Source organism: Oncorhynchus mykiss, chromosome 8 (genome assembly GCF_013265735.2).
Source record: "Oncorhynchus mykiss isolate Arlee chromosome 8, USDA_OmykA_1.1, whole genome shotgun sequence".
Taxonomy (NCBI): Eukaryota; Metazoa; Chordata; class Actinopteri; order Salmoniformes; family Salmonidae; genus Oncorhynchus; species Oncorhynchus mykiss.
This window is the reverse complement of record NC_048572.1, coordinates 38621636-38646128: the sequence shown is the minus strand read 5'-3', so window position 1 is coordinate 38646128 and position 24493 is coordinate 38621636. Positions and strand designations below refer to the sequence as shown.

Here is a 24493-nt window from a genome sequence, read left to right as displayed (position 1 = left end):
TGTTCCATTTTTGGTTGGATTGAGAAATACGAACTTTGTGCTAATGCCGGATGTTTACTGGGTAACCTCTTGGTTGCACGTGCATATAGAACGTGTTATTGTTTTGACAGTTGAAAATGTCTATTTGGCTGAAATTTCCACTCCATTTTGGGGGGTTTATGTCATAGCCCCTCTAGTAATTTAATAGGATCTCTATGAACAGGGCCTACAGAGCTAAATTGGTGTGTGGTTTAATACATCTATCTAAGAAGACTGATCAGCAGCAGGCCTTCTCCCAGCAGAAATAAGGTTTATTATGCAAAAGCTTGTTATTGAATTCAGAAGTTTCGCATTCTATCGCTTTAGGATTGCTTAATTTTTGTCAACATGACTTAGTAAAACAAACTGGGACTAAACACAAAACAGACACTTTCAATGTTGGCCAAAACGTATTTCTTTGAATAATTATCCTCAGAACTTAAGAGTTGCCAGAAATCATCCGTGAACTATCAATAATGTTATAGTTCACTGATCCATAACAGTAATTATTCATCACTTGCCTGAATCCTTTTCTTTTGTAATGATAGAACAAGTCATGACAGTCAATCTTTAAGTTTACAGCTCCAGGCCCAGGTCACCCTTTGCAGCCGGGAATGCCACGGCATGAACATGGGAGAAAAAGGGGAATAAACAGAAAGTAAATAAAGGCATGTTGTTGTTTATTGGTGTGATTTGCGCATGCTAGCGGTATGGTGGCGGCAGCCCCGTGATGCCAAATATCAGAGCCTAGCTAATGACCCATACTGTAATGGCGCTATGGAGGTTCTGACTGATCCCCCACCCCTCCCAAATGCCTCCACCCCCGACACACTGATTTATATTTGACTCCCCCCATTAGCTCCAGGCCTGTGCTCGGCGGTAGGAAAAGTGCCATGACAGAAGAGAAGAGGAGTAGAATTAAACCGTTTATTTTTTATTTTTTTTAAAACTCTATAGATCTATCATGGCTGCAGGGAAGATGTGTCTGTGTGTGTCTGTAAAAGGGGCAATGCAATCATCTTGTAAAAGTGGGATGAAAAATGTGTGGGTGATTGCTAGTGCTAATGGCTCAGTTAGCGTGTGAATCAGAGGGCACAGTAGAGAGAGAGAGGAAAGGAAAGATGATGAGCGTGATAGAAAGGAGGAGAAATGGGAATAATGGATAGAGAACTGAGGAAAAACACATTATTAAGAAGAGAAAGCACAAGAGGTGTGGCGAGTGAGAACATTAATTTAAGAGAAAAGGGTGAAAGCGGCACAGTGCTAGAAATGAATGGGAATGAGAGAAAAGAGAAATGAGTAGATGAGTGTGATTTATGCTAAAGCAGCAGCTTGGTGGCTGTGTGTGACTGGAACTCTGTCTGCACTTTGTCATATTAGTAGGAGTGTTAATGAAGTGCATTAGGCAGCAGTGATATATCTGAAGAGTGGGATGTGTTAGTTCCCTCTCTCCCCTCCCCAGATCTGTCTACCTCCCTTTATTTAAGGCCTTTAGCTAAACATGCCGACTCTGACTATGATAAACATGGTCTGTGTAGCAGCCAGCCAAAGCCAGTCTCACTGGGCGCATCGTCCTCAGGGCAGTGTTCACCCATTAACAGAACTTCACAAGACAGTAAAGTAAGAGACCGCACAGAGCGAGGCAAAGATGCAGCTAATGCCACCGCTGCTCTATACAGTCAGTCGATTTATGTACCAGCACTTTGCAGAGTAACTGCATATTAAGCTACTTATTCATTTAAGGTGACTCAGGGACTTTACTTTAAAGTTTCCCTGTCTTCACACCCCGTCTCACCGTATAGTATCCTGTCTCTGTCACCCCAACACCATCTTTCTCCTTCACTCCCTCTTTCCTTATGTATCTCTCCCTCCCTCTCTCTATCCTTCCCCCTCCCTCTATCCTGCAGGTTTCCAGCCCACACCAACCTCTTTTTCCCTCCCTCTCTCACTGCATCTGTCCCTCCTCCGTGCCAGGAGGCCAAAACCACTGTCGCCGCCACTACACACCACACCACACCACACCACACACACACACACACACACACACACACACACACACACACACACACACACACACACACACACACACACACACACACACACACACAGCTCAAAGGAGACGGTCAGAGAGGAGGCCAGCGTGCGAGCTGTACCACGTAGGGCAAAAAAACCAAACATTTCCCCCTCCCTTCCAGGCCCCTTCGCTGGAACCGCCATGACGACTGGCAACTTCACAGCAAGACCGTAGGGAGACAGCTGAGGAAGTTGAGGGAAAAGCAGAGAGGTTGTTGTTTTTTTGTTTTACTTAGTAACAAAGACATTTAGTACAAACAGATTGTGACACACCAGGAAAATAATAACAAATTAATTAAATTGGACCGTCGTTGTTTGAATGCCCTTATTGAGGGACTGAGATGATGATGTAGGAGGATGTTTGATCTAACTGCCAAGCTGGGTTCACGCTACACCATGACAGAGTCATATACAAGCAGCACTACAATCCTCTGAAACTACCGGTTAGCAGATTATGACTGGTCCAGGTTTACTGCTATGCTACACTGTTGTAGAATGTGAGCATGACGTATTCATCCATGGATGTCAGCTAGCTAGCCAAGATTAGCTTACCTTTAGCAGAAAGGTCAAAGCATGTTTCCAAGGCTGAGCTTGAACGTCTTGTCACTTTAGCATCAGATTGGATGGCAAGACGTTTTCTGCGACATTTCAACGCATGCAAACTAAGCATGAGCAATTCCGTTATTGAACTTCTCAAACTGCATCCTTTCAGGGGAGCCATGGACACTAAACAAGTTGTTCCGGCTATGCCTCGGCCTTGGCTTTTAATTAATGGTCAGTGGTACTGAACACAGTGAGGACCCTCCTCTGGGTACACAAGTTCATAACTTACTGTATTAATAATGTATTTACCTTTACAAGTGTGAACATCACTAGGGTACAAACTGGGTGTGTTTGACTAATTGACACACCCTGGGACATTGGAGGATGAAATATCTCTATTTGAACAGTGCCTAAGCAGTTGAAAGACTTACTCCTTGCTCTACTTACTATACACTACTATACGGAGGCTGCTGTTCCACCTAATCATACCCAGCTTCCAATCGGCTCATTCATTCCCCTACCTCTACCCTGTAACTATTCTCCAGGCCGTTGCTGCAAATAATGTGTTCTCAGTCAACTTACCAGGGAAAATAAAGGTTAAATGTACACATATTGAACTGTAGGACGAAGGCTGACCAGTCGAGTGCCACTGGAGAAGAAATGAAGCTCACACTTGCCAGCATGCAGATATTCTAGCTGCACTACTTAAACTAATTAGTGACTCTGGGGTACATGCTGGCCGCTCTACAAATAGATTTGATCAAGATCATCATGAAGAAAATTATCAAGGGATTGGTCTGAGTACCGTTAAAGTCGGAGTACTCCTTTTCTCTGGCTGAGCACTATGCTGGTGTGAGAAATTAAGTGAGGGGTTAGGTTTCCACCACGTTGCTTTTACATGACAGCATTTAGGATGTGTCATGATAACCTTGGAAAGGAGGGAAGGAAGGAAAGGAGGACGGATGGAGAGACAGAAATTAGGTGGAAGAAAGGAAAGACGAAGAATTGAAGGGAAGAAGGAAGTGATTGATAAACTAATCTCTATCAAAAATAATACAAATGGCGTGCAAAGCAATGAGCATACATGAACAGTTTCAACGCCATTTATATGACCAAGATGAATCCCACCTCCAACAACATTAATTGGACATATACTCTTTAAATAAAAGGGTGTACAGGAATAAGTGATGAATGCTTCTGCTTGTGAGTAATAATCTGGTGAAATAAGTTTTTTGGTATGGGGTAACAGAGGACTGCATGTGGAAGGATGGAAGCTGGGTTTGTTGGCTAACTACTTCCCATCATTCATTTGTTCTCTCAGTTCCCGCTCAGCGCCTTCCTCTGGTAACATTACTATAATGACAGAACCTCATGCTGTGCAATCAATTTCTCTGATAAATAATAATGATGAAGCCCGCGCTGGGCGCCTGGCGACGTGGCAGATTTCTGCTCATAACGAGGACCATTTTCATCATAACCATTATGGATGCCTGCCATGGGACGGCATTGAATCCTGGGTAATATTTTCCTGATGAGACGTTTGCAAGGAGGGAGGGGAAACAACTTTACATATGTGCTTGCTTAAAAAATGTATGAATGGTGATAGAATGCTTCACATTAGAAAGTAATATCTACTGGGTTGTCTGTGACAAACTGACAACAATCCTAGTGACACTATTCAGTATTCACAATGTCACTTGATTGCCTAACTGTTTAAACATACGTTGGACATTTGTACTGCAAACAACACCATAAAGGATCTCGCCGTTTTTCACACTTGTTGTTTTGTATTATAAGACTAACACAGTTGCCGGCTTGTAGAGCAGACCAAATGTATAATTCTTGGGAAGCACACATTGTTAATACGTCCTTGAATCAAGAGTCCACAGAAAGAACAGCTGTTATAAAAATGTATTTAGAATAAAACATACTTAGCCATATTACATGAAGTGTTGTCAATTTACACCGCATACCTCAGGCAATACCATCATCTTCATCTCTATCATCAGTCCAAAGACATAGTTGGAGGAGGTTATAGGAGTGTTATTAAAACGAACAAGTTTTACAGGATAGCAAAGCACAAAACACGACACATAACTCTGAGAGAGACCAGTGCTAGAGGTCTGACAGGGGAAAATCAACACATACAGACACGGTATACTGATGATGGGCAGCAGGCCACAGACCCATCGGTGGTAAAGTAATGGGATGTGTTTTGTCTACTAGGTATCTCCCCAAAGCAGTACACATCTATAAGCAACACACTTAGAATGTTTTTCGGTTCGTTTTCTTGTCACGAGTACAGTAAAATTGCAATGAAACAAGTTACAGACCACGCAAATGAAAAGGTGTTTGCGTCTGAGGTAGCAAGGCAATCATGGCTTTCTTATTATTTTTTTTTACATCGATTTATAAAACTATTCTACACAATGACCTCTTACAATTGTCACTTACAAACCCGATTATTTCTGAACAGCTTTAAATTCAATTAATTTATTGTTTCCACTATCTCGCCTTAATACAACAATCCAAATGAATTACTACAACGTTAAACCAGTCTGCCACACTTGGAGTGACAACTGTATAGGCACAGAAGGGGTTAAGTTTACATTGCAATTGCGGCCGGCATGACAACTCCGACAGAAAAGCATTATTAACGCTTTGAAGAGGAAAAATGTTTTCAAAAACAAACGTGAAGCTTCAAGGACTGACACAGAGCCGATTGTCTAAAATGATAATTTGAGGCGATAATCTTAAATTGGGCCTTCTCTTTCCCAAATCAGAGAGAAAAACAGTGAACATGTCCATCGTGGAGACGGCAGAGGGTACAAGCAGAGGGAGGCAGTGGAATAACAACAATGTAAACAGTTTGATTCCCAGTTTAAGCAGAACAAAACAAAAGCAACAAAAAAAATCCCAAAAAGCATATGCTCTTATACAAAGCCCCCGAACTCCATAACAATCAACAAACAAACAAATCACTGACAAATGTTTAACCGACTCCAGGTGCAATCTACAGTTCATAAAATGTACATTTTGCATAGTACTAGACGATGACGACGTGGTAATAGCAGTAAAGTTCTGTATGTCTTTGGGTTTTAGGGAGGTCTCTTGCTAGGGGCTCTAGCTCTCCGTCTGTCCCCCAGAAAAGGGAGAGCGTATAAGCTGTGTGTTTGGGAATGTTTCTGTCTCTCCGAAAGGAACTTTCTGAGGGTCCTCACATCACCTGAAAACAGAGATAAAACACACACATTACATAGCAGACCATCCACATACACACACACACACACTGGTGAGCACACACATGCACACTAATTAGCTATACTAAACAAAGTTGTCAGACAGGTCAAAAATGATCAAGATCAAAAAGTGTCTCCTCCTTATCTCTGGGTAAATACATTTCTCTGTCAGAATAATCACTGAGGTCAAATACACTCTTTCAAAATGTCACGCCCTGACCATAGAGAAACAAGGGCTCTCTATGGTCAGGGCGTGACATTTTGAAAGAGTGTATTTGCTCTGCTTAATGTGTAGGGGTTATTCTAACGTGACTAGGGGGTATTCTAGTTTATAATTTCTATGTTGTTTTCTAGTTTATATTTTCTATGTTGGTGTTTTGTATGATTCGAGGCAGCTGGTAATCGTTGTCTCTAATTGGGATCATATTTAAGTAGATAATTTTCCCACCTGTGTTTGTGGGATATTGTTTTGGGTTTGTGCAGGTGCACCACGTAGTCACGTTTAGGTGTTCGGTTTTATATATTTTGTTTTGTTTAAGTTTCTCTTTGAATTGAATATGTGGAACTCAACATCCGCTGCGCCTTGGTCCCGTTCTTACGACAGCCGTGACACAAAAGAAGACAAAATAAATGTGTCTACCCACAGTTATTTCTATATGGGGAGGGAATGAGAGTTCAGGGATGCATAGAAAATAAATATATTTTGCTGTGTTTTGATATAAACCACGCACATCAGCATATAAAGTATCAGAGGCTCTTAAAATGCAATCAGGGCATGTTGGCAAACCGACTGGCAGTCTCTCAAGCCCTTCACAACCCATTTAGAGAGAGGAGACAGGAGACATAAGGGACGCAGATGGGCACTAAGGATTCTGGGACAGGCTTTTAAATGTAACACCGGCGTCGCCTCGGAACAAGAGGCTGGGATCTGAATGGACATTTCAACCTATTCAATCACACTCTGGGAATAGAGGAATTTACAATAACTACTTATAATAGAGTTACACTGAACAAAAATATGAACACAACATGTAAAGTGTTGGTCCCATGTTTCAAGAGCTGAAATACTCCAAGAAATGTTCCATATGCACAAAAAGCTTATTTCTCTCAAATGTTGTCGTTCTACATTCCCCTCTCTCCCTCAGTGACATGAATAAGGATATTTCATATTTTCAAGTGTAGAAGTCAGAATCCATCAGTATAGATAAGAAAGGAGGGAATAAAAGAGATAAGTGGCAAATGTGTGTTGACTATGGGTGCATATTAAGAGGACATAAATACCAAAACTGACCCAGGTTTAATTAAATCTGTGAAAAAAAATCTGATAGCACTGGCTAACATAATGGACATCAAGGGAAAAAGAAAATACTGGCGAGGGAAAAGAAATTGTCTCTTGTGACGGAGCGGCCAAATACTACTACGTAACAAATAAATGGTTTAACTGACTGTAAGGCAATGGGAAGAGTTGAGATGAGCTGAGATGTTATTAGGCGAGAGAGAGAGAGGGTGGGAGAGAGAGACAGAGAAGACGACACAGTAATTAGAGTAACAGCAGTAAACTTGTGCTGCTGGTCTACAGCGCCTCAGAATCCATCTCTGCCTCCATATACAAGTACATTTCAGTGATCTATTTTATTTTCTGTGTGTTTTGTTACTCCCTCCCCTTTGTCCTAATCTACTGCCCTTGATGAGCACACAACTGCCATTCTCCTCCAGAGAGTGCCTGAATCTCTTGTACATTCAGTTCATTGAACAGTTGGAATGCATGCCAAGTAGCTAGCGGCAGTATACCTGTTTTTCTCATTTGCACATTCACCCTTTACGAAATGAGCCCCAGCTAATTTCCTCCTATCAGATCCTGAGTGCAGCGGATATTATGCAGAGTGATGAGAAATATAGATTACCTGTGGTCTCGAGGAGAGGCTTGAAGCTACAAGAAAAGCAGAAACAACTTTGTGAGAAGAAAACACAATATTGACCCTCTCCCTGCACCAACACTGCTCCTACACACACACACAAGTAAACTCAGCGAAAAAAGAAACGCCCTCTCACTGTCAACTGCGTTTATTTTCAGCAAACTTAAATATTTGTATGAACATAGCAAGATTCAACAACTGAGACATGAACGGAACAAGTTCCACAGACATGTGACTAACAGAAATTGAATAATGTGTCCCTGAAAAAAAGGGGGGGGGTCAAAAACAAAAGTAACAGTCAGTATCTGGTGTGGCCACCAGCTGCATTAAGTATTGCAGTGCATCTCTTCCTCATGGACTGCACCAGATTTGCCAGTTCTTGCTGTGAGCTGTTACCCCACTCTTCCACCAAGGCACCTGAAAGTTCCTGGACATTTCTGGGGGGGGTGGCCCTAGCCCTCACCCTCCGATCCAACAGGTCCCAGACGTGCTCAATGGGATTGAGATCTGGGCTCTTTGCTGGCTATGGCAGAACACTGACATTCCTGTCTTGCAGGAAATCACGCACAGAACAAGCAGTATGGCTGGTGGCATTGTCATACTGGAGGGTCATGTCAGGATGAGCCTGCAAGAAGGGTATCACATGAGGGAGGAGGATGTCTTCCTTGTAACGCAATGCATTGAGATTGCCCGCAATGACAACAAGCTCAGTCCGATGATGCTGTGACACACCACCCCAGACCATGACGGACCATCCACCTCCTAATCCTGCTCCAGAGTACAGGCCTCGGTCTAACGCTCATTCCTGAGAAAAAAACGCAACTTTTCTGAGAAGAGCACTTTTTGCCAGTCATCCCACGTTTTGCCAGTCCTGTCTGGTCCAGCGATGGTGGGTTTGTGCCCATAGGCAACGTTGTTGCCAGTGATGTCTGGTGAGGACCTGCCTTACAACAGGCCTACAAGCCCTCAGTCCAGCCTCTCTCAGCCTATTGCGGACAGTCTGAACACTGATGGAGGGATTGTGCGTTCCTGGTGTAACTCGGGCAGTTGTTGTTGCCATCCTGTACCTGTCCCGCAGGTGTGATGTTCGAATGTACCGATCCTGTGCAGGTCTTGCTACATGTGATGTGGTCTGCCACTGCGAGCATGATCAGCTGTCGATCAGCTGCCCGTCCTGCCTCCCTGTAGCGCTGTCTGCAATTGCAATTTATTGCCCTGGCCACATCTGCAGTCCTCATGCCTCCTTGCAGCATGCCCAAGGCACGTTCACGCAAATGAGCAGGGACCCTGGGCATCTTTATTTTGGTGTTGTTTAGAGTCAGCAGAAAGGCCTCATTAGTGTCCTAAGTTTTCATAACTGTGACCTTAATTGCCTACCGTCTGTAAGCTGTTAGTTGTCTTAACGACTGTTCCACAGGTGCATGTTCATTAATTGCTTATTGAACAAGCATGAGAAAAAGTGTTTAAACCCTTTACAATGAAGATCTGTGAAGTTATTTGGATTTTTACGAATTGTCTTTGAAAGACAGGGTCCTGAAAAAGGGACGTTTCTTTTTTTGCTGAGTTTATCTATTCGTGTTGTTGAGATCATTGTTGAAATCTTTGAGTCATTGTGCCTGCCAAGTGAGCAGTAAAACCAGTATTGATACCCACACAGCACCCTGTAGATTACTTTTCACTAAACTCCCAGGAAAATGTAAGAGCAGAGGGAAGTAAACAGAGAAAAGATGAGAGGGAGGTAGAGTTAGAGGATTTACGACTGCACTCAGGATAAGTGGTGTTGATCTGTTCCAAGACGTCTGCCTTGTCAGAGCTTCTGTTGTGTGAGTGGTACAACAGCTCATCTTAAACACACACAAACAGTTTAACACACTGTGTGTGTGTGTGTGTGTGTGTGTGTGTGTGTGTGTGTCGAACCGACCTGTGTTTTCGGTGAGGGCCCTTCGTTCTTGCATGCTGGGGGACGACACTCCATTCACCCTGGAGTCCATCTCCGGCTGAGAGAGAGGAAAAACGATGAAAGATAGATGGAGTAGTAAAGAGGGCAAGGGAGGAGGGGAAAAAACAAAAGAAAAGGGATTGAGGATCAAGTAAGACGAGAAGAGGCTAACAGAAGAATCGAGAGAAAAACAAGAACAAAGTCAGAAAGAAAAGTAAAGAACAAGGAGGGAGAGAGACAAGGACAAGCATCATTACTAAAACATGGAGTCCTCACTCTTCATTATTTATAGTGGCATACTTCACTTGTGGAGGCATCAAACAAAATATTGCTCTGCATAGAAATCATCAGTCACATACAAAGAAATACCACACAGTGTGACACGATGTGGCTGGGATCAAATATGTCATCACGTGTAGTAATATTTACATGTGTCTATTACCCTGTCCCAATTTGTGTCAAACACCGTCACTCCATGTCTTTGAGTTCCGCTAAATATCTAAGGGTTTGGATTCTTGTTAGTTTAATTCGATTACTTTTAGTCATGACAAAGTGTAATTATTTCATGGGGAACTGGCTTAGAAACTTCTGTGAATCCATGTTGTGTACTTGGCTAAGGTATTTTAGTTACCATGAAAAAGAGAGAGACATAATACCAATAAAATGGATAAACAAAGTTAATACTGTAAGACAGCATACTCAACATGTTTTTAAGGATCTTCAAGCAAACTTGACAGTTCATCAATGCAGTAAAAGCATGAATGTATGAACACGCACGCACACAGAACAGGGCACCTGATATCCACTGACATTTACTATCTAGTCCAATATGCCCCTTAGCTTTCCAGAGACAATCAAATTAGCCTGCCTGCCTATACTATCCCTCGCTCCTCTCCTCTCTCCCCGTCTGTACAATCTCTGGCTCGTCTCCTAACTCCTATTCAGTCCCCAGCGGTATTAAAGGTTAACGTGATGGAAACCTCTCCAGAGCATTCACACAATGTCTGTAGGGTTCACTGAAAATTGCACTGACTACACAGAGCTCTCTAATAAAACCTGAACATGCAGTACAAAATATCTTATGTTTTGTTTAGCGTTTATTACAATTGATTCGGATTTAGAGGCCTACATTGGTATTTTGGGTAATTTTCTACAGACGAAATCATGGATCCATTTTTATGTCTCTGTGTGCAATTTGAAGGAAGTTGAAGGTAGCATATCATTAGCCCAGCTTCTCCTCTTCTTACTACTCCTAAACTGGGTGGTTTGTCATTTAAGGTCTTACAAAGCTATACATAGCTATCAATATTTTAAACACCAGTTAACTGTGCTGATAATTTAAGAAATAAAATTCTATCAACTTCCTCATTTACGGACTACTTTGTGTTCTGCCTACGCTCTCTTCCTGCAAGGCTTGCTGGGGTTTTGTAAACAAAACTCCCAGGAGACAGACAGCTGTTGCGTACTGTAGCAGCTAAAGTAGCTAGCTTTCTTCGTATTGGCAAATCATGTCGGACTTTAAGATATCTTTTTTTATACAGAGCCATATTTATTCGACGCTGAGCAACACAGAATGAGGCTGAATCAACGGAGCCTGTAGCCGAGCTACCAGGAGCAGTGGCAAATACCAGGTCTGAGGGGGAGTGGTGGTGCAATTGCGGGGCTTGTCAACCCATGGCAACCAACGATGAGTGTTTGTGCTGCACAGAGTGGGACTTGTTATGCCATAGATTGGGGGGCTTGATATCTACAGCAAAGATAGCAGCACACCCAGAGATTGTGTAAAAACCTCGAAGACTTTTCTGTGCTCATCAATCCTGGAGTTGAAAATAAAACTGGAAGAAGCAGCTCATACCTGCTGGACTGAATGGACACCTATCTATCAAGTAAGTGACATTATTCTTGCTTGTCCCAGCACAAAGTAACAAAATATAAAGAAGATAATCTATTGATAACTTGTGCTTTATAATTGCACTCAAATCAAATTGTTTCTTGTTATTAGATTACTTGTATTTAGCTATTCACAAATAACTTATATTTGTTTGCAGTCAATACAGGCTGGTTGCATATCGACTGGTGTTGGAGTGGGCACTGAAGGGAGAGAGACTGGGACGAGGGAAAAGAAGAGTCTTGCCTTCATGTGTAGTTTGTGCGATTTGGCGCAAATATCCCTCACCGACAGGAGTCTACATGGGATTTAAGGAGGCAGAGGATGTAATGGGTCTGTTGTAATTATACTCTTATGATTCAGCTTCACAGCCAGACATTGCCTGACCTATTTTGTTAATATCTACTATGAGTGATTCCTTATAGTATGCCACATGAGATAGTGTTGAATATGAAATACAGTATAGCAGTCAGATCAATGTATCAGTAACATTTTAATACTAAAGATACATTGGTAAAAGCCAACAAATCATAGCGTAGACCAGGGATGGGCAACTGGCAGCCCGCATGGTCAACCCCCCCCCCCCCCCCACACACAAATGTAATAATAAAGACTCCGTCGGTGTCACAACTTTTGAGAGTTGAAAATAGTATAATGAATACTCAATTTGCATTTTCGAAATGTGGTTGTGCATCAGCAGTTTATCCCGTTATGTCAGTCACTGACTGTCACTCAATTAACTCATGACACCCATAACATTTTAGCTAGCTATAGCTAGCTAACTTGTAGTAATCATGGTCAAATTTCCGACTGTTGGGCCATCATTTGTTTTTGTCACGCTCACTCAGACGTCACATTTAAAACTTATTTCACATGGAAAAGTATTTCTCTCCACACTATGGTAAAATTTGTAGAATTTCATTTCACAAATTTGCTTTAAAACTGCATTTTCTCTCAGCCCCTTGGAAAAATGAATAGAATTTCTCAGCTGTCAAGAGGGGAGCAGCTAAATAGTTTTGATCGCAAGGTGAGGGTTCCCCCAAAAGGCTAGGGCCAGCCCTGACTGCATGTGCGGGTATGGATGTGGGTACGCAGACCCTGTGAGCCACTGCGGCCCCTCATGAGGAATTCAGATCTTCTTTGGCCCCCACCCCTATCAAAGTCATTCTGTTAGACAGTAGCCTGTGGAATGGCAGACCCATCAGGACTCATTTCTCAGCATGACCAGCCCCACCATTGTCTTAGCCAATCAAGTGTAGCCAGGAAGAATCCTCCGTAATTATTATTACTTATTCATATTTACAGATCACCTATGAGTTTGTCATTAAGGTTCAAGAAGGCATTTCTGCAACCAAAAAATGAATACATTTTCAAATGTTTCCTGTCAATTAGGAACATCTATCTTATGCCTCACTTCAGAGATCCAGACACATTTGGTTAGCCATAAACTGACATTGATGAGCTGAAAAGATTAATAAACATTTATTCTGTAAGGGGTGCGTACTGTTGGCAGAGAAGTCAGGCGCAGGAGAGCAAAAACTGTGTTACAACGGCGCAGTTTAATAATAAAAATCACCGTAAACAGAACAATCAATACAATGGGTACAAAACCCGTCGCACACCAGAAATAACGTGCACAAGCACTTTCAATAAACAATTCCGAACAGGGACATGGGGGGGGGGGGGGGGGCAGAGGGTTAAATACACAACATGTAATGATGGAATTGAAACCAGGTGTGTGGGAAGACGAGACAGACCAAATGGAAAATGAAAAATGGATCAATGACGGCTAGAAAACCAGAAGATGCCGACCGCCGAACGCCGCCCGAACAAGGAGAGGAATCAACTTCGGCGGAAGCCGTGACATATTCTGTGAATGTCAGAGAACTACAGAAGGCACATTTTTTAAATAAATCTCATTTGAACGACTTAGTATATCTTTTGAATGATTTATAATCTCTTTCAAACAACGTAGTACAGTTAAAAAAATTAAATAATAACGTTCATTGTGGCTGAGTCAGGATCTGGATATCTGAGGACTCTGTGTATGCGTGGATGTGTCTATGCTTGGATGTTCATGTTTGTGTAAGATACCGGGCTGTGGTGTGTGTGTGTGCATGAGTGTGAGTGTGTTTGTGAGTGTGTGTCTTGCAAGGTTTAAATGAGCCCCTAATCCCCTAAAAATCAGCCGAGTCACTTTTTCTCCCCCAGGCTGAGGTTACTTAATACTTTGCCTCTCAGCTTTCAGCTCCAGGGCCCCGGGTCAAAACCTACCTGCCTGCCGTTATCTGCTCTGATTGACTCTGTTTGATTGGAGAGATTTTATTTCCACACACCTAAAAGAAAATCATCCTAATTTACTGAGCATCAGGCGAGGCATTCACAGAGGAAAGAAGGATAGGTTACTGGAAAGGGAGGGATTAGGAGGCTGGTTGCAATATGATCAGGTTCTAACTTTATAGGAATGAGTTATAAAACAAACAAGGACACTTTCTAGGCTAAGAAGGATGTTTTGTTGTTGTTGCATGATCAGTGCAATAGAAGTAATGCCACAGCTGGAACATGCATGTTTGTCTCTCTGTGTGTGTTATCAACACACATATTGCACTAACAAGCTGTCTGAGTTGGTGTGTGTCCGTGTGTGCGTATACTGTATGTGTCCCTCTATGTGTTCCCCACCTGGTGCAGTAGCTGTCTGAGCCGGTGGAGCTGGGACTCCAGCTGTTTGTTGTGCTCCTCCAGTATGTGCATGCGGGCCTCCAGACGGCCCTTGTGCTGCCGGAGCAGTTTGGCCTCAGCCAGCAGGTCAGCCTCATCAGGACCCCTGGGGTGAGATGACCCCTCAGGGTCCCAGAGCCCCACAGAACCAGGCCCCCGCTGACCTCCATGCTGCTCCTTCAGCTGCTCATACTCCCTCTGCAGGGTCCTTGGGGAGACACACAGAGATAGGCTTAGGAAGATGCAGGAGTCCGACACACTGCACATGCAGACGCACACACACATGCAGACACACAAGCACACACATACATACACACAGTCACTACACAATCGTGCCCACACATACTGTATGATGAGCCCAATAGTACTACTAGAATCTCCCTCTACCCCTTCTCTGTCTCAGTGAAATCTTATCTAAAGCCACTGTACAAAGAGGTCCTGGCCCTGTTTTTATCTGTGTGTATAGAGCCGTAGGCTCCAGACTGACTGTATTATTAATTTAGCTGGCGTTTATAGCCTGGCTCATAGAGCAGACTGTGAGCAGAGCTAAATCACAGACACAGCCACTGCCTCAGACAGAGAGAAAGACACAGCAGCTCCAAATATAATAGAATGCAGTCATCGCTAACCTTACACTACCCCAATTTACTATTCAAAGAGGGGGGAGAGAGAGAGAGAGAGAGCTGACTGAGACACCCTGAGGTGACAGTGTGTATGTGTGTGTGTGAACGTTTGTCTAGGGTAAAGAGAGAGCGAGAAGAGATGAGGAACTATGAGAAGAAGACACTGGGCATCACTTTTGGTAAGACAACCTATCCCTTACCACTGCTCGTCCTCCAGACGCTGGATGATTCGCTCCAGCTCTCCCCGCTCCTCTCTCTCCACGGCCTGTAGGATCTGGGCAGGGCTCTGGGGCTGGCTGCTGGGAGACACCTCCCCCCCTAGGTTCTGGCAATACTGCAGGATCATAGCATGTTCATCATCCCTGTGGGAGAGAGAAGAGAAACTAATCAATATTAATTAACTGCATGACTTTTACGGGTTATGTCTTGACTTTTGATTTGAAATGTGTCTGTATGTCCTGACCTCCGTTTTTAATATGTCTTATGTATGTATGTATACTGTCTGTTGGATATAATGTTTTCATGTTTATATATTCACCTGCACGGGAACTGCACATGTAAATGAGCTGTTAGCTAAATCTGGTACAACACATCACTTCTCACATCTGAGACTTATGTTTTGATGTACATTGTCGCTGCTCAAATAAACGTAATAAATAAATACAGTGCTTATTGTCATTCTACAAGAGTTTCATTATATTAGATGGATTGTGTGACAGTGTGCTCCACCTCGAACTAAGCTTACGTTCAAAGAGTTTATCTAAATAGTCTTTGGTAGTTCCACAACATGGGCTCAGTGGTTTTGACTTTAGCTTTGGCTAGCTGTTGAAGGACTGTACTGTATGGCTGGGAGCTAGATCCTCTCTGCAACACAGATCTGACAATCTCCTCCATCAGATAAACGCATGAGAGCGATAGAAAGGAGGGAGAGCGAAGGGGAGTCGGAGAAAGGAGACAGACAGGGAGAAAGAGTGCTTTCCTACACAACAGCAAGAGGAACTACCCCCCCCTACCTTCAGGCTATGCTCAAACCCAACTCCAACTCAGCCCCTCTCAGCTACTTTACCTTAAAATGTAGTTTGTATGTGATATGTGGTTGTCCCCACCTAGCTATCTTAAAATAAACACACTAACTATAAATCGCTCTGGATAAGAGCGTCTGCTCAATTACTAAAATGTAAAAATGTAAAGAGAAGGAAGGATGGGTCCACGATTTCCTGTGTCATATTTGAATGATCTGAGATGCAGTAACAGGTCTTCCTAAGCCACAGCTGTCACCTTCACTCAACCCCCCCGCCACACACACACACACACACGCCCAGGGATTAAACCACAACAAACCATCACACATGCATGGAGGGGTGTAGGATGATTCAGCCACCTGTCCATTACCACAGGAAGTGCCATCCATCGCCAAAGCCACACTGACAGCCAGAGAGACTGTTTCCATTTGGCCAACTTGAAAGCAGTGGTTTTAATTGAAACTAGACGCCATGTTGGCTCTCCCAGGACACATTCAATCCATCCTTTCACAATTTCTATTGCCAATCCAATTCTCATTCTATGGCTTGGATGGCTAGTTACAGTGCTTTCAGAAAGTATTCATACCCATGGACTTATTCCAAAATGTGTTGTGTTACAGCCTGAATTGTTGCGGTTTTTCACCCATCTACACACAATACCCCACATTGAAAACATTTTTAGACATTTCTGCAAATGAATTGAAAATGAAATACAGAAATACTGTATCTCATTTATATAAGCATTCACACCCCTGAGTCAATTATTTGTAACAGCTGTGAGTCTTTCTGGATGAGGCTGGGTTTTCCACACCTGGATTATGTAATATTTGGCCATTATTCTTTAAAAAAGTATTCAAGCTCTATCAAATTGGTTATTGAATATTGCTAGACAACCATTTTCAGGTCTTGCTATAGATTTTCAAGTAGAAATTGTAAACCTGCCACTCAGGAACATTCATGGTCTTCTTGGTAAGCAACTCCAGTGTAGATTTGGCCTTGTGTTTAAGGTTATAGTCCTGCTGAAAGGTGAATTCATCTCCCAGTGTCTTATAGAAAGCACACATAACCAGGCTTTCCTCTAGGATTGTGCCTGTGCTTAGCTCTATAGCATTTATTTTTATCCTAAAAAAACTCCTAGTCCTTGCCGATGACAATCATATCCATAACATGACGCAAACACCACTAGGTTTGAAAATATGGAGATTGTTCCTCAGTAATGTGTTGTATTGGATTTGCCCAAAACATAACACATTCTATTCAGGACAAAAATGTAATTGCTTTTTTTTTAATAAAAAAATGTAATAATAATAATCTAAAAACATAATTCAACTTCGATATTATGGGGTATTATTGTGTGTAGGCCAGTGACCCCCCCAAAAAATCTATTTAATCCATTTTAAAATCAGGCTGTAACAAAAAATGCAACACAAAACATCTGCAATGACTGTTATTGTCTGTCTATGGCAAGGTCAGGGCCATGGCTTGGCGCATGTGCTGCTAACTGTGTTGTTAGCATGGCTAGGCTAAGCAAACACCATCTGGCTAACACAGCGCCAAACTCCTAATGTACAGCACCCAGGAGCCACATTTCAGAACCCAGACACAGTTGCCTTCCGGCAACCCACCTCACCCAATGTGATACGGATCTGCTATTTTTAGACCTTATAGCTAGAACCTCCATCAGCAGCTAGCCATCAGATGCTAACCAGCTAATTAGCTACTAGCTATTTAGTCATTGTTAGCCACTGCTAGCAGGCCTTTAGCTTTAGCTGAGCCGCTTTTACCCTGGATAATACCTGCCAGTCTGCACAGCGCGATATCAACCCTGAGCATACCGGACTGCTTTTCTCCACTACATCACCAGATTCCTGCCGTAAGCTCTAGACCATTACTACAGATCATCGCAGCTAGCTAGCTGCTACTGAGTGGCCAGCCCTGAAGCTCCCGGCCTGCTCAGTGGACCCTATGATCACTTGGCTACACAGCTGATGCCTGGTTGTTCTTTAAAATGAATTTCCTCAGCATCTTAAAAAGCATGCCCCTTTCAAAACACTCGGCTACACAGTACAGGATGCCTGGTTGTTCTTTAAAAGTAATTTCCTCACCATCTTAAAAAGCATGCCCTTTTCAAAACACGTAGAACTAAGAACAGATATAGCCCTTGGTTCACTCCAGACCTGACTGCCCTCGACCAGCACAAAAACATCCTGTGGTGTACTGCACTAGCATCGAATAGTCCCTGTAATATGCACATTTTCAGGGAGGGCAGGAACCAATACACACAGGCAGTTAGGAAAGCAATGGCTTTGTCAAACAGAAATTTGCATCCTGCAGCTCTAACTACAAAAAGTTCTGGGACAACGTAAAGTCCATGGAGAATAAGAGTACCTCCTCCCAGCTGCCCACTGTACTGAGGCTAGGAAGCACTGTCACCACCGATAAAACCACAATAATCGAGAATTTCAACAAGCATTTCTCTACGGCTGGCCATGCTTTACTCCTGGCTACCCCAACCCCAGCCAACAGCTCAGAATCCCACAGCTACTTGCCCAAGCCTCCGCAGCTTCTCCTTCAGCCAAATCCAGATAGCAGATCTTATGAAAGAGCTGCAAAACCTGGACCCGTACAAATCAGCTGGGCTAGACAATCTGGACTCTCTTTCTAAAATTATCCGCCGCAATTGTTGCAACCCCTATTACAAGTCTGTTCAATCTCTCTTTCGTATTGTCCGAGATTTCTAAAGATTGAAAAGCTGCCACGGTCATCTTCAAAAGGGGGTGACACTCTAGACCCATACTGATACAGACCTACAGTATATCCATCCTGCCCTGCCTTTCCAAAGTCTTCGAAAGCGAAGTTACCAAACATATCACTGACCATTTCAAATCCCACTGTGCAATTTGATTTCCGAGCTGGTCACGGGTGCACCTCAGCCACACTCAAAGTACTAAACGTTATCATAAGCACCATCGATAAAAGACAGTACAGTGCAGCTGTCCATCGACCTGGCCAGGGCTTTCGAATCTGTCAATCACCGTATTCTTATCAGCAGAATCAACAGCCTTGGTTTCTCAAATGACTGCCTCGCCTGGTTCACCAACTACTTCTCAGAGTTCAGTGTGTCAAATCGGAGGGTCTGTTAAATGGACCCTACAAAATAGCCTCTAACACTCTACTCAGCAAACTGGATGCAGTCTATCGCAGTGCCATCCATTTTGTCACCAAAGCCCCATATACCACCCACCACCGCGACCTGTATGCTCTCGTCGGCTGGCCCTCGCTACATATTTGTCGCCAGACCCAGGTTTATAAGGTCTCTATGTCTCCAGGTCATCTGTAAGACCCATGGCTCCAGGTCAGTCTTTGCTATGTAAAGCTCCACCTTATCTCAGCTCACTGGTCCCCATAACAACACCCACCCGTAGCACACGCTCCAGCAGGTATAACTCACTGGTCTTCCCCAGAGCCAACACCTCCTTTGGCCGCCTCAACTTCCAGTTGTCCGCTGCCAATGACTGGAACAAATTGCAAAAATCGCTGAAGTTGGAGACATATCTCACTCACTAACGTTAAGCATCAGCTTTCTGAGCAGCTTACTATGGCCTATTTACTGCCTTACCTCCATACTCCATTTGTTCAGATTGTATATAGATTTTTCTATTGTTATGGACTTTACTTTTGTTTATCCCATGTGTAACTCTGTGTTGTTTTTGTCGCACTGCTTTGCTTTATCTTGGCCAGGTAGCAGTTGTAAATGAGAACTTGTTCTCAAATTGCCCTTCCCTGGTTAAATAAAGGTGAAAAATAATAAAACTTAAAGAGTTTTTCAATTTAAATTATGCAAATTCTTGCCAAACAGAATGTTATGTAAAGTTGGAAGTTTACATGCACCTTAGCCAAATACATTTAACTTTGTTTTTCACAATTCCTGACATTTAATTCTAGTAAAAATTCCCTGTCTTAGGTCAGTTAGGATCACCACTTTATTTTAAGAATGTGAAATGTCAGAATAATAGTAGAGAGAATGATTTATTTCAGCGTTTATTTCCTTCATCACATTCCCAGTGGGTCAGAAGCTTACAAACACTCAATTAGTATTTGGTAGCATTGCATATAAATTGTTTAACTTCTTATGGGCAGGTGGGACGGTAGCGTCCCACCTGGTCAACATCCGTTGAAATTGCAGAGCGCAAAATTCAAACTACAGAATTATAAATATTTAACTTTTGTCGTGGAAATTTCCTCCTCATGAGAGCATCTTTAATTATATGAGCTCTATCACAACCCTGTGACTCTCAGATCAATTCAATGTCTATCAATGAATTCTCTGAGAGTCCCTTACACATTGCAGCTCAGATCCTTTAATAGAAAAAAAAACACACATAGTCAGACAGCATAGACATAATAAATCGTTCAGCTTTGTCTCCTTTCTCAAACTCAGATCCATAAACCAATCCTCCATATCAACAGGCATATATCAAATCCATCCTATCTTGCCAAGATCACAGAGACACACTGACTGGCACACAGACATTGTGGAGCCAAGAGATACACGCTTGACCTCTCCCCTCTTTCCGGCCCAAACAACTTAGTCTTGACATAGAACAGATACTGCAACCCCCCCACAGTATTATACAAAAATAACATTCTGATGAGAAGTAACTTACAAACATATGATGAATATAAAACATCTTACCTATGTTACCAACCAATTCTGATTATTCCCCAACACTTTCACTAAATCACAAGTGAAATACATCAAAATAAAGCTTAACTTCTTGTTAAAACCTCTTTGGGCTAGGGGGCAGTATTTTCACGTCCAGATGAAAAGCATGCCCAAAATAAACTGCCTGCTACTCAGGCCCAGAAGCAAGGATATGCATATTATTATTAGATTTGGATAGAACACACTTTGAAGTTTCGAAAACTGTTACAATAATGTCTGTGAGTATAACATAACTGATTTGGCAGGCGAAACCCTAAGCACAATCCATCCAGGGATTTTCTTTGTACGTAAATCTGTTTTCCATTAGTTTTCTATGGTAAGCCCTTTTTAATAGGAATCTGCTTGCAGTTCCTCTTGATTCCACTAGATGTCAACAGTCTTTAGACTGCCCTGTTCTTTCCATGTGTCACTCAGATGGACTCAAGTCTTTTGGTGCAAGCGACCTGGAACGCGTTTCACTTTGTTTTCGTCCGGTATTGAACACAGTATATCCCGTTTTAAATTTGATAGATTATTTACATTTTAGGATACCTAAAGTTGGATTAGGAACTTTTGTAGTCATGTTGGGCGAGTTGGAACCTTTGTATTTTCTGAATCAAACGCTCAAAATAAATTGACATTTTGGGAATATAAAGAAGGAATTGATCAAACAAAAGGACCATTTGTGATGTTTCTGGGGCATTTGAGTGGCAACAGAAGAAGATCTTCAAAGGTAAGGCATGAATTATATTGTTATTTCTGACTTTTGTGTCGTACCTGGCTGGTTGAAATATGATTTTCATGTGTTTGTATGCGGGGTGCTGTCCTCAGTTAATCACATGGTCTGCTTTCACCGTAATGCCTTTTTGAAATCTGACACTGTTGTCCTTAAGCCATTTTACCAAAACTTTGGAAGTATGCTTGGGGTCATCGTCCATTTGAAAGACCCATTTTCAACCAAGCTTTAACTTCCTGACTGATGTCTTGATGTTCCTTCAATATCCACATAATATTCCTACCTCATGATGCCATCTATTTTGTGAAGTGCACAAGTCCCTCCTGCAGCAAAGCACCCCCACAACATGATGCTGCCACCCCAGTGCTTCACTGTTGGGATGGTGATCTTCAGCTTGCAAGCCTCCCCCTATTTCCTCCTAACATAACAATGGTCATTATGGCCAAATCGATGTTGCAGAGATTAAAAATATTCCTCGAGTGATTTATGCTCGCTGGATGAATCGTGTGTTGAATGTAGAAAAAGTGAAGAGTCTATCTGTTCTTTTGTTTCTTGATATGGAATCTCTCCCTTCTTAAGTGCAGTTGGGATATATAAACTAGAGTCAGAGCGTTTGTTCCAAGACCAGTGTAATCACTGTAAAGCTTTTGCACATGTTTCAAGTGTTTGCAGGAGTAAAAAGAGGTGTACAAGTTGTGGAAAAGTGACCTGCTGCAATTGTGGCAGGAAACATGAAGCCACGTCTTTGAAGCCACTGTATACGACGGCTGAGTGGTCCCATGGTGTTTGTACTTGCGTACTATAGTCTGTACAGATGTTCGTGGTACCTTCTGGCATTTGGAAATGGTCCAAAGGATGAACCAGACTTGTGGCGGTCTACAATGTTTTTTCTGAGGTCTTGGCAGATTTATTTAGATTTTCCCATGATGTCAAGCAAAGAGGCACTGAGGTGTGAAGGTAGGCCTTGAAATACACCCATAGGTGTACCTCCAATTGACTCAAGTCATGTCAATTCGCCTATCAGAAGCTTGTAAGCCATGACATACTTTTCTGGAATTTTCCAAGCTGTTTAAAGGCACAGTCAACTTAGTGTTTGTAAACTTCTGACCCACTGGAATTGCGATACAGTGAAATAATCTGTCTGTAAATAATTGTTGGAAAAATTACTTGTGTCATGCACAAAGTAGATGTCCTAACTGACTTGCCAAAATTATGGTTTGTTGACAAGACATTTGTGGAGTGGTTTAAAAACAAGTTCTAATGACTCCAACCTAACTGTATGTAAACTTCCGACTTCAGCTGTATATTGGTTATACAACCATCTAATTTCTGCAGATTTTGCTATGAAGAGACAATCATTACATCACTTATTTTTATATTGGCCCTATGTAACTTGGTTCTGGTCACAGATTCAGGAATTCATCTAAAATGAATCCTACAAATAGCACAGTTGGGAGATTTGGAAGAACACAGTCAATCAGCCAACAATATAGTAATACTTTCAGTAAAAAATACTTATCTTTAACTTAAAATCTGCAGATACGATGTGATTAGACAGGTTCAGAATGTATGTGCAACATAACAGCAGAGTTATTATATGGCACATGGAAGTCATGAGATTTACGGAAATAGGTGTAGATGGACTGAGAGTAGATGAGGAGTGGGTCTTAAAGCTCATGTGCTATATATTAGTTAGGACTGAAAACATGATGTATAATGTACTGTCTAGATATGTTTTTCAAACTTTCAAATTACTTTAATCTTGTTAAGTAACTACTGTTTTAATTATTGCTGTATTTTTTTTAAACAAAATATATGTCAAATGTGTGTAAAATGTACATGTTTGAAAAAATGAAAAAAATATAGATTATTTTTGTCCTCTGAAGAGTAGAGGTGGTGGTTGGGCCCCCCAAAAATGTACTAATAAATAAAGTTAAACAAGAGCCAAGAAATGTTACTGAATACCGTAGCCATACATGTATTCAGGTTCTCCATGATATTCACAACTAGATGAAGTGAGTCGAACTTGTCAGTCAGTGCAATCAATGACTGTCTGCCTCAAGGCTAAGGGCTGTGATGTTGTGTAGGAATGGAATGAGCTATGATGGCATAAATGTACTATGAAGCTATGAAGGTATGAAATTCTATTCTTCTCCTTTCTGTACGGTGTGATTGATGCTTCCATTAGTGCTCAGTAGCATAGTAGAGCTTCACATGTGAGCCTACGCACCCATGCACCCATGAACGCACACAGACACAGTCTCACACACACACACGCCTGACATACTCAACTCTCACCCCAAAGACAGTCATCTATCAATCTTCTTTCAGTTATAGAATATGTACCATGCCTGAAATCACTGAGCCATAGACAATGACATAAGAGCTAGGTGGAGAATGGAGCTAAATCTCTCCAGGACATGTTTACAAGAAACACATCTAGCCATAATATACAGTTGAAGTCGGAGGTTTACATGCACCTTAGCCAAATACATTTAAACTCAGTTTTTCACAATTCCTGACATTCCATCCTAGTAAAAATTCCCTGTCTTAGGTCAGTTAGGATCACCACTTTATTTTAAGAATGTGAAATAGGAATAATAGTAGAGAGAATGATTTATTTCAGCTTTTATTTCTTTCATCACATTCCCAGTGGGTTAAAAGTTTTCATACACTCAGTTAGTATTTGGTAGCATTGCCTATAGATTGTTTAACTTGGGCCAAGCATTTCAGGTAGCCTTCCACAAGCTTCCCACAATAGGTTGGGTAAATTTTGGCCTATTCCTCCTGACAGAGCTGGTGTAACTGAGTCAGGTTTGTAGGCCTCCTTGCTCGCACACGCTTTTTCAGTTCTGCCCACAAATGTTCTCTGTAATTGAGGTCAAGGTTTTGTGATGGCCAATCCAATACCTTGACTTTGTTGTCCTTAAGCCATTTTGTCACAACTTTGGAGGTATGCTTGAGGTCATTGTTCATTTGGAAGACCCATTTGCAACCAAGCTTTAACTTCCTGACTGATGTCTTGAAATGTTGCTTCAATATATCCACATCATTTTCCTACCTCATGGTGCCA

At 42.2% G+C, this 24493-nt stretch overlaps 1 protein-coding gene across 9 annotated transcripts in view; it reads right to left on the bottom strand.

Annotated features, from left to right (window-relative positions):
* Window positions 1-4530: 4530 nt before the first annotated feature.
* Window positions 4531-24493, bottom strand: part of LOC110530912 (utrophin) — a 169406-nt gene continuing 149443 nt past the window's right edge. For 4 of the 9 annotated variants that reach the window (XM_036985443.1, XM_036985446.1, XM_036985441.1 and 1 more), the window contains 5 exons: window positions 15158-15340; window positions 14296-14542; window positions 9711-9895; window positions 7778-7803; window positions 4531-5860 (listed from right to left, as the gene is read on the bottom strand). In XM_036985443.1, coding sequence (XP_036841338.1) covers window positions 5733-5860; window positions 7778-7803; window positions 9711-9895; window positions 14296-14542; window positions 15158-15340 — 769 coding nt within the window. In that variant the 3' untranslated portion in view covers window positions 4531-5732. Of the gene's footprint in view, window positions 5861-7777; window positions 7804-9710; window positions 13953-14295; window positions 14543-15157; window positions 15341-24493 lie in introns of those variants that run through there. The other 5 variants (XM_036985444.1, XM_036985442.1, XM_036985447.1 and 2 more) reach the window with 4 other exon arrangements.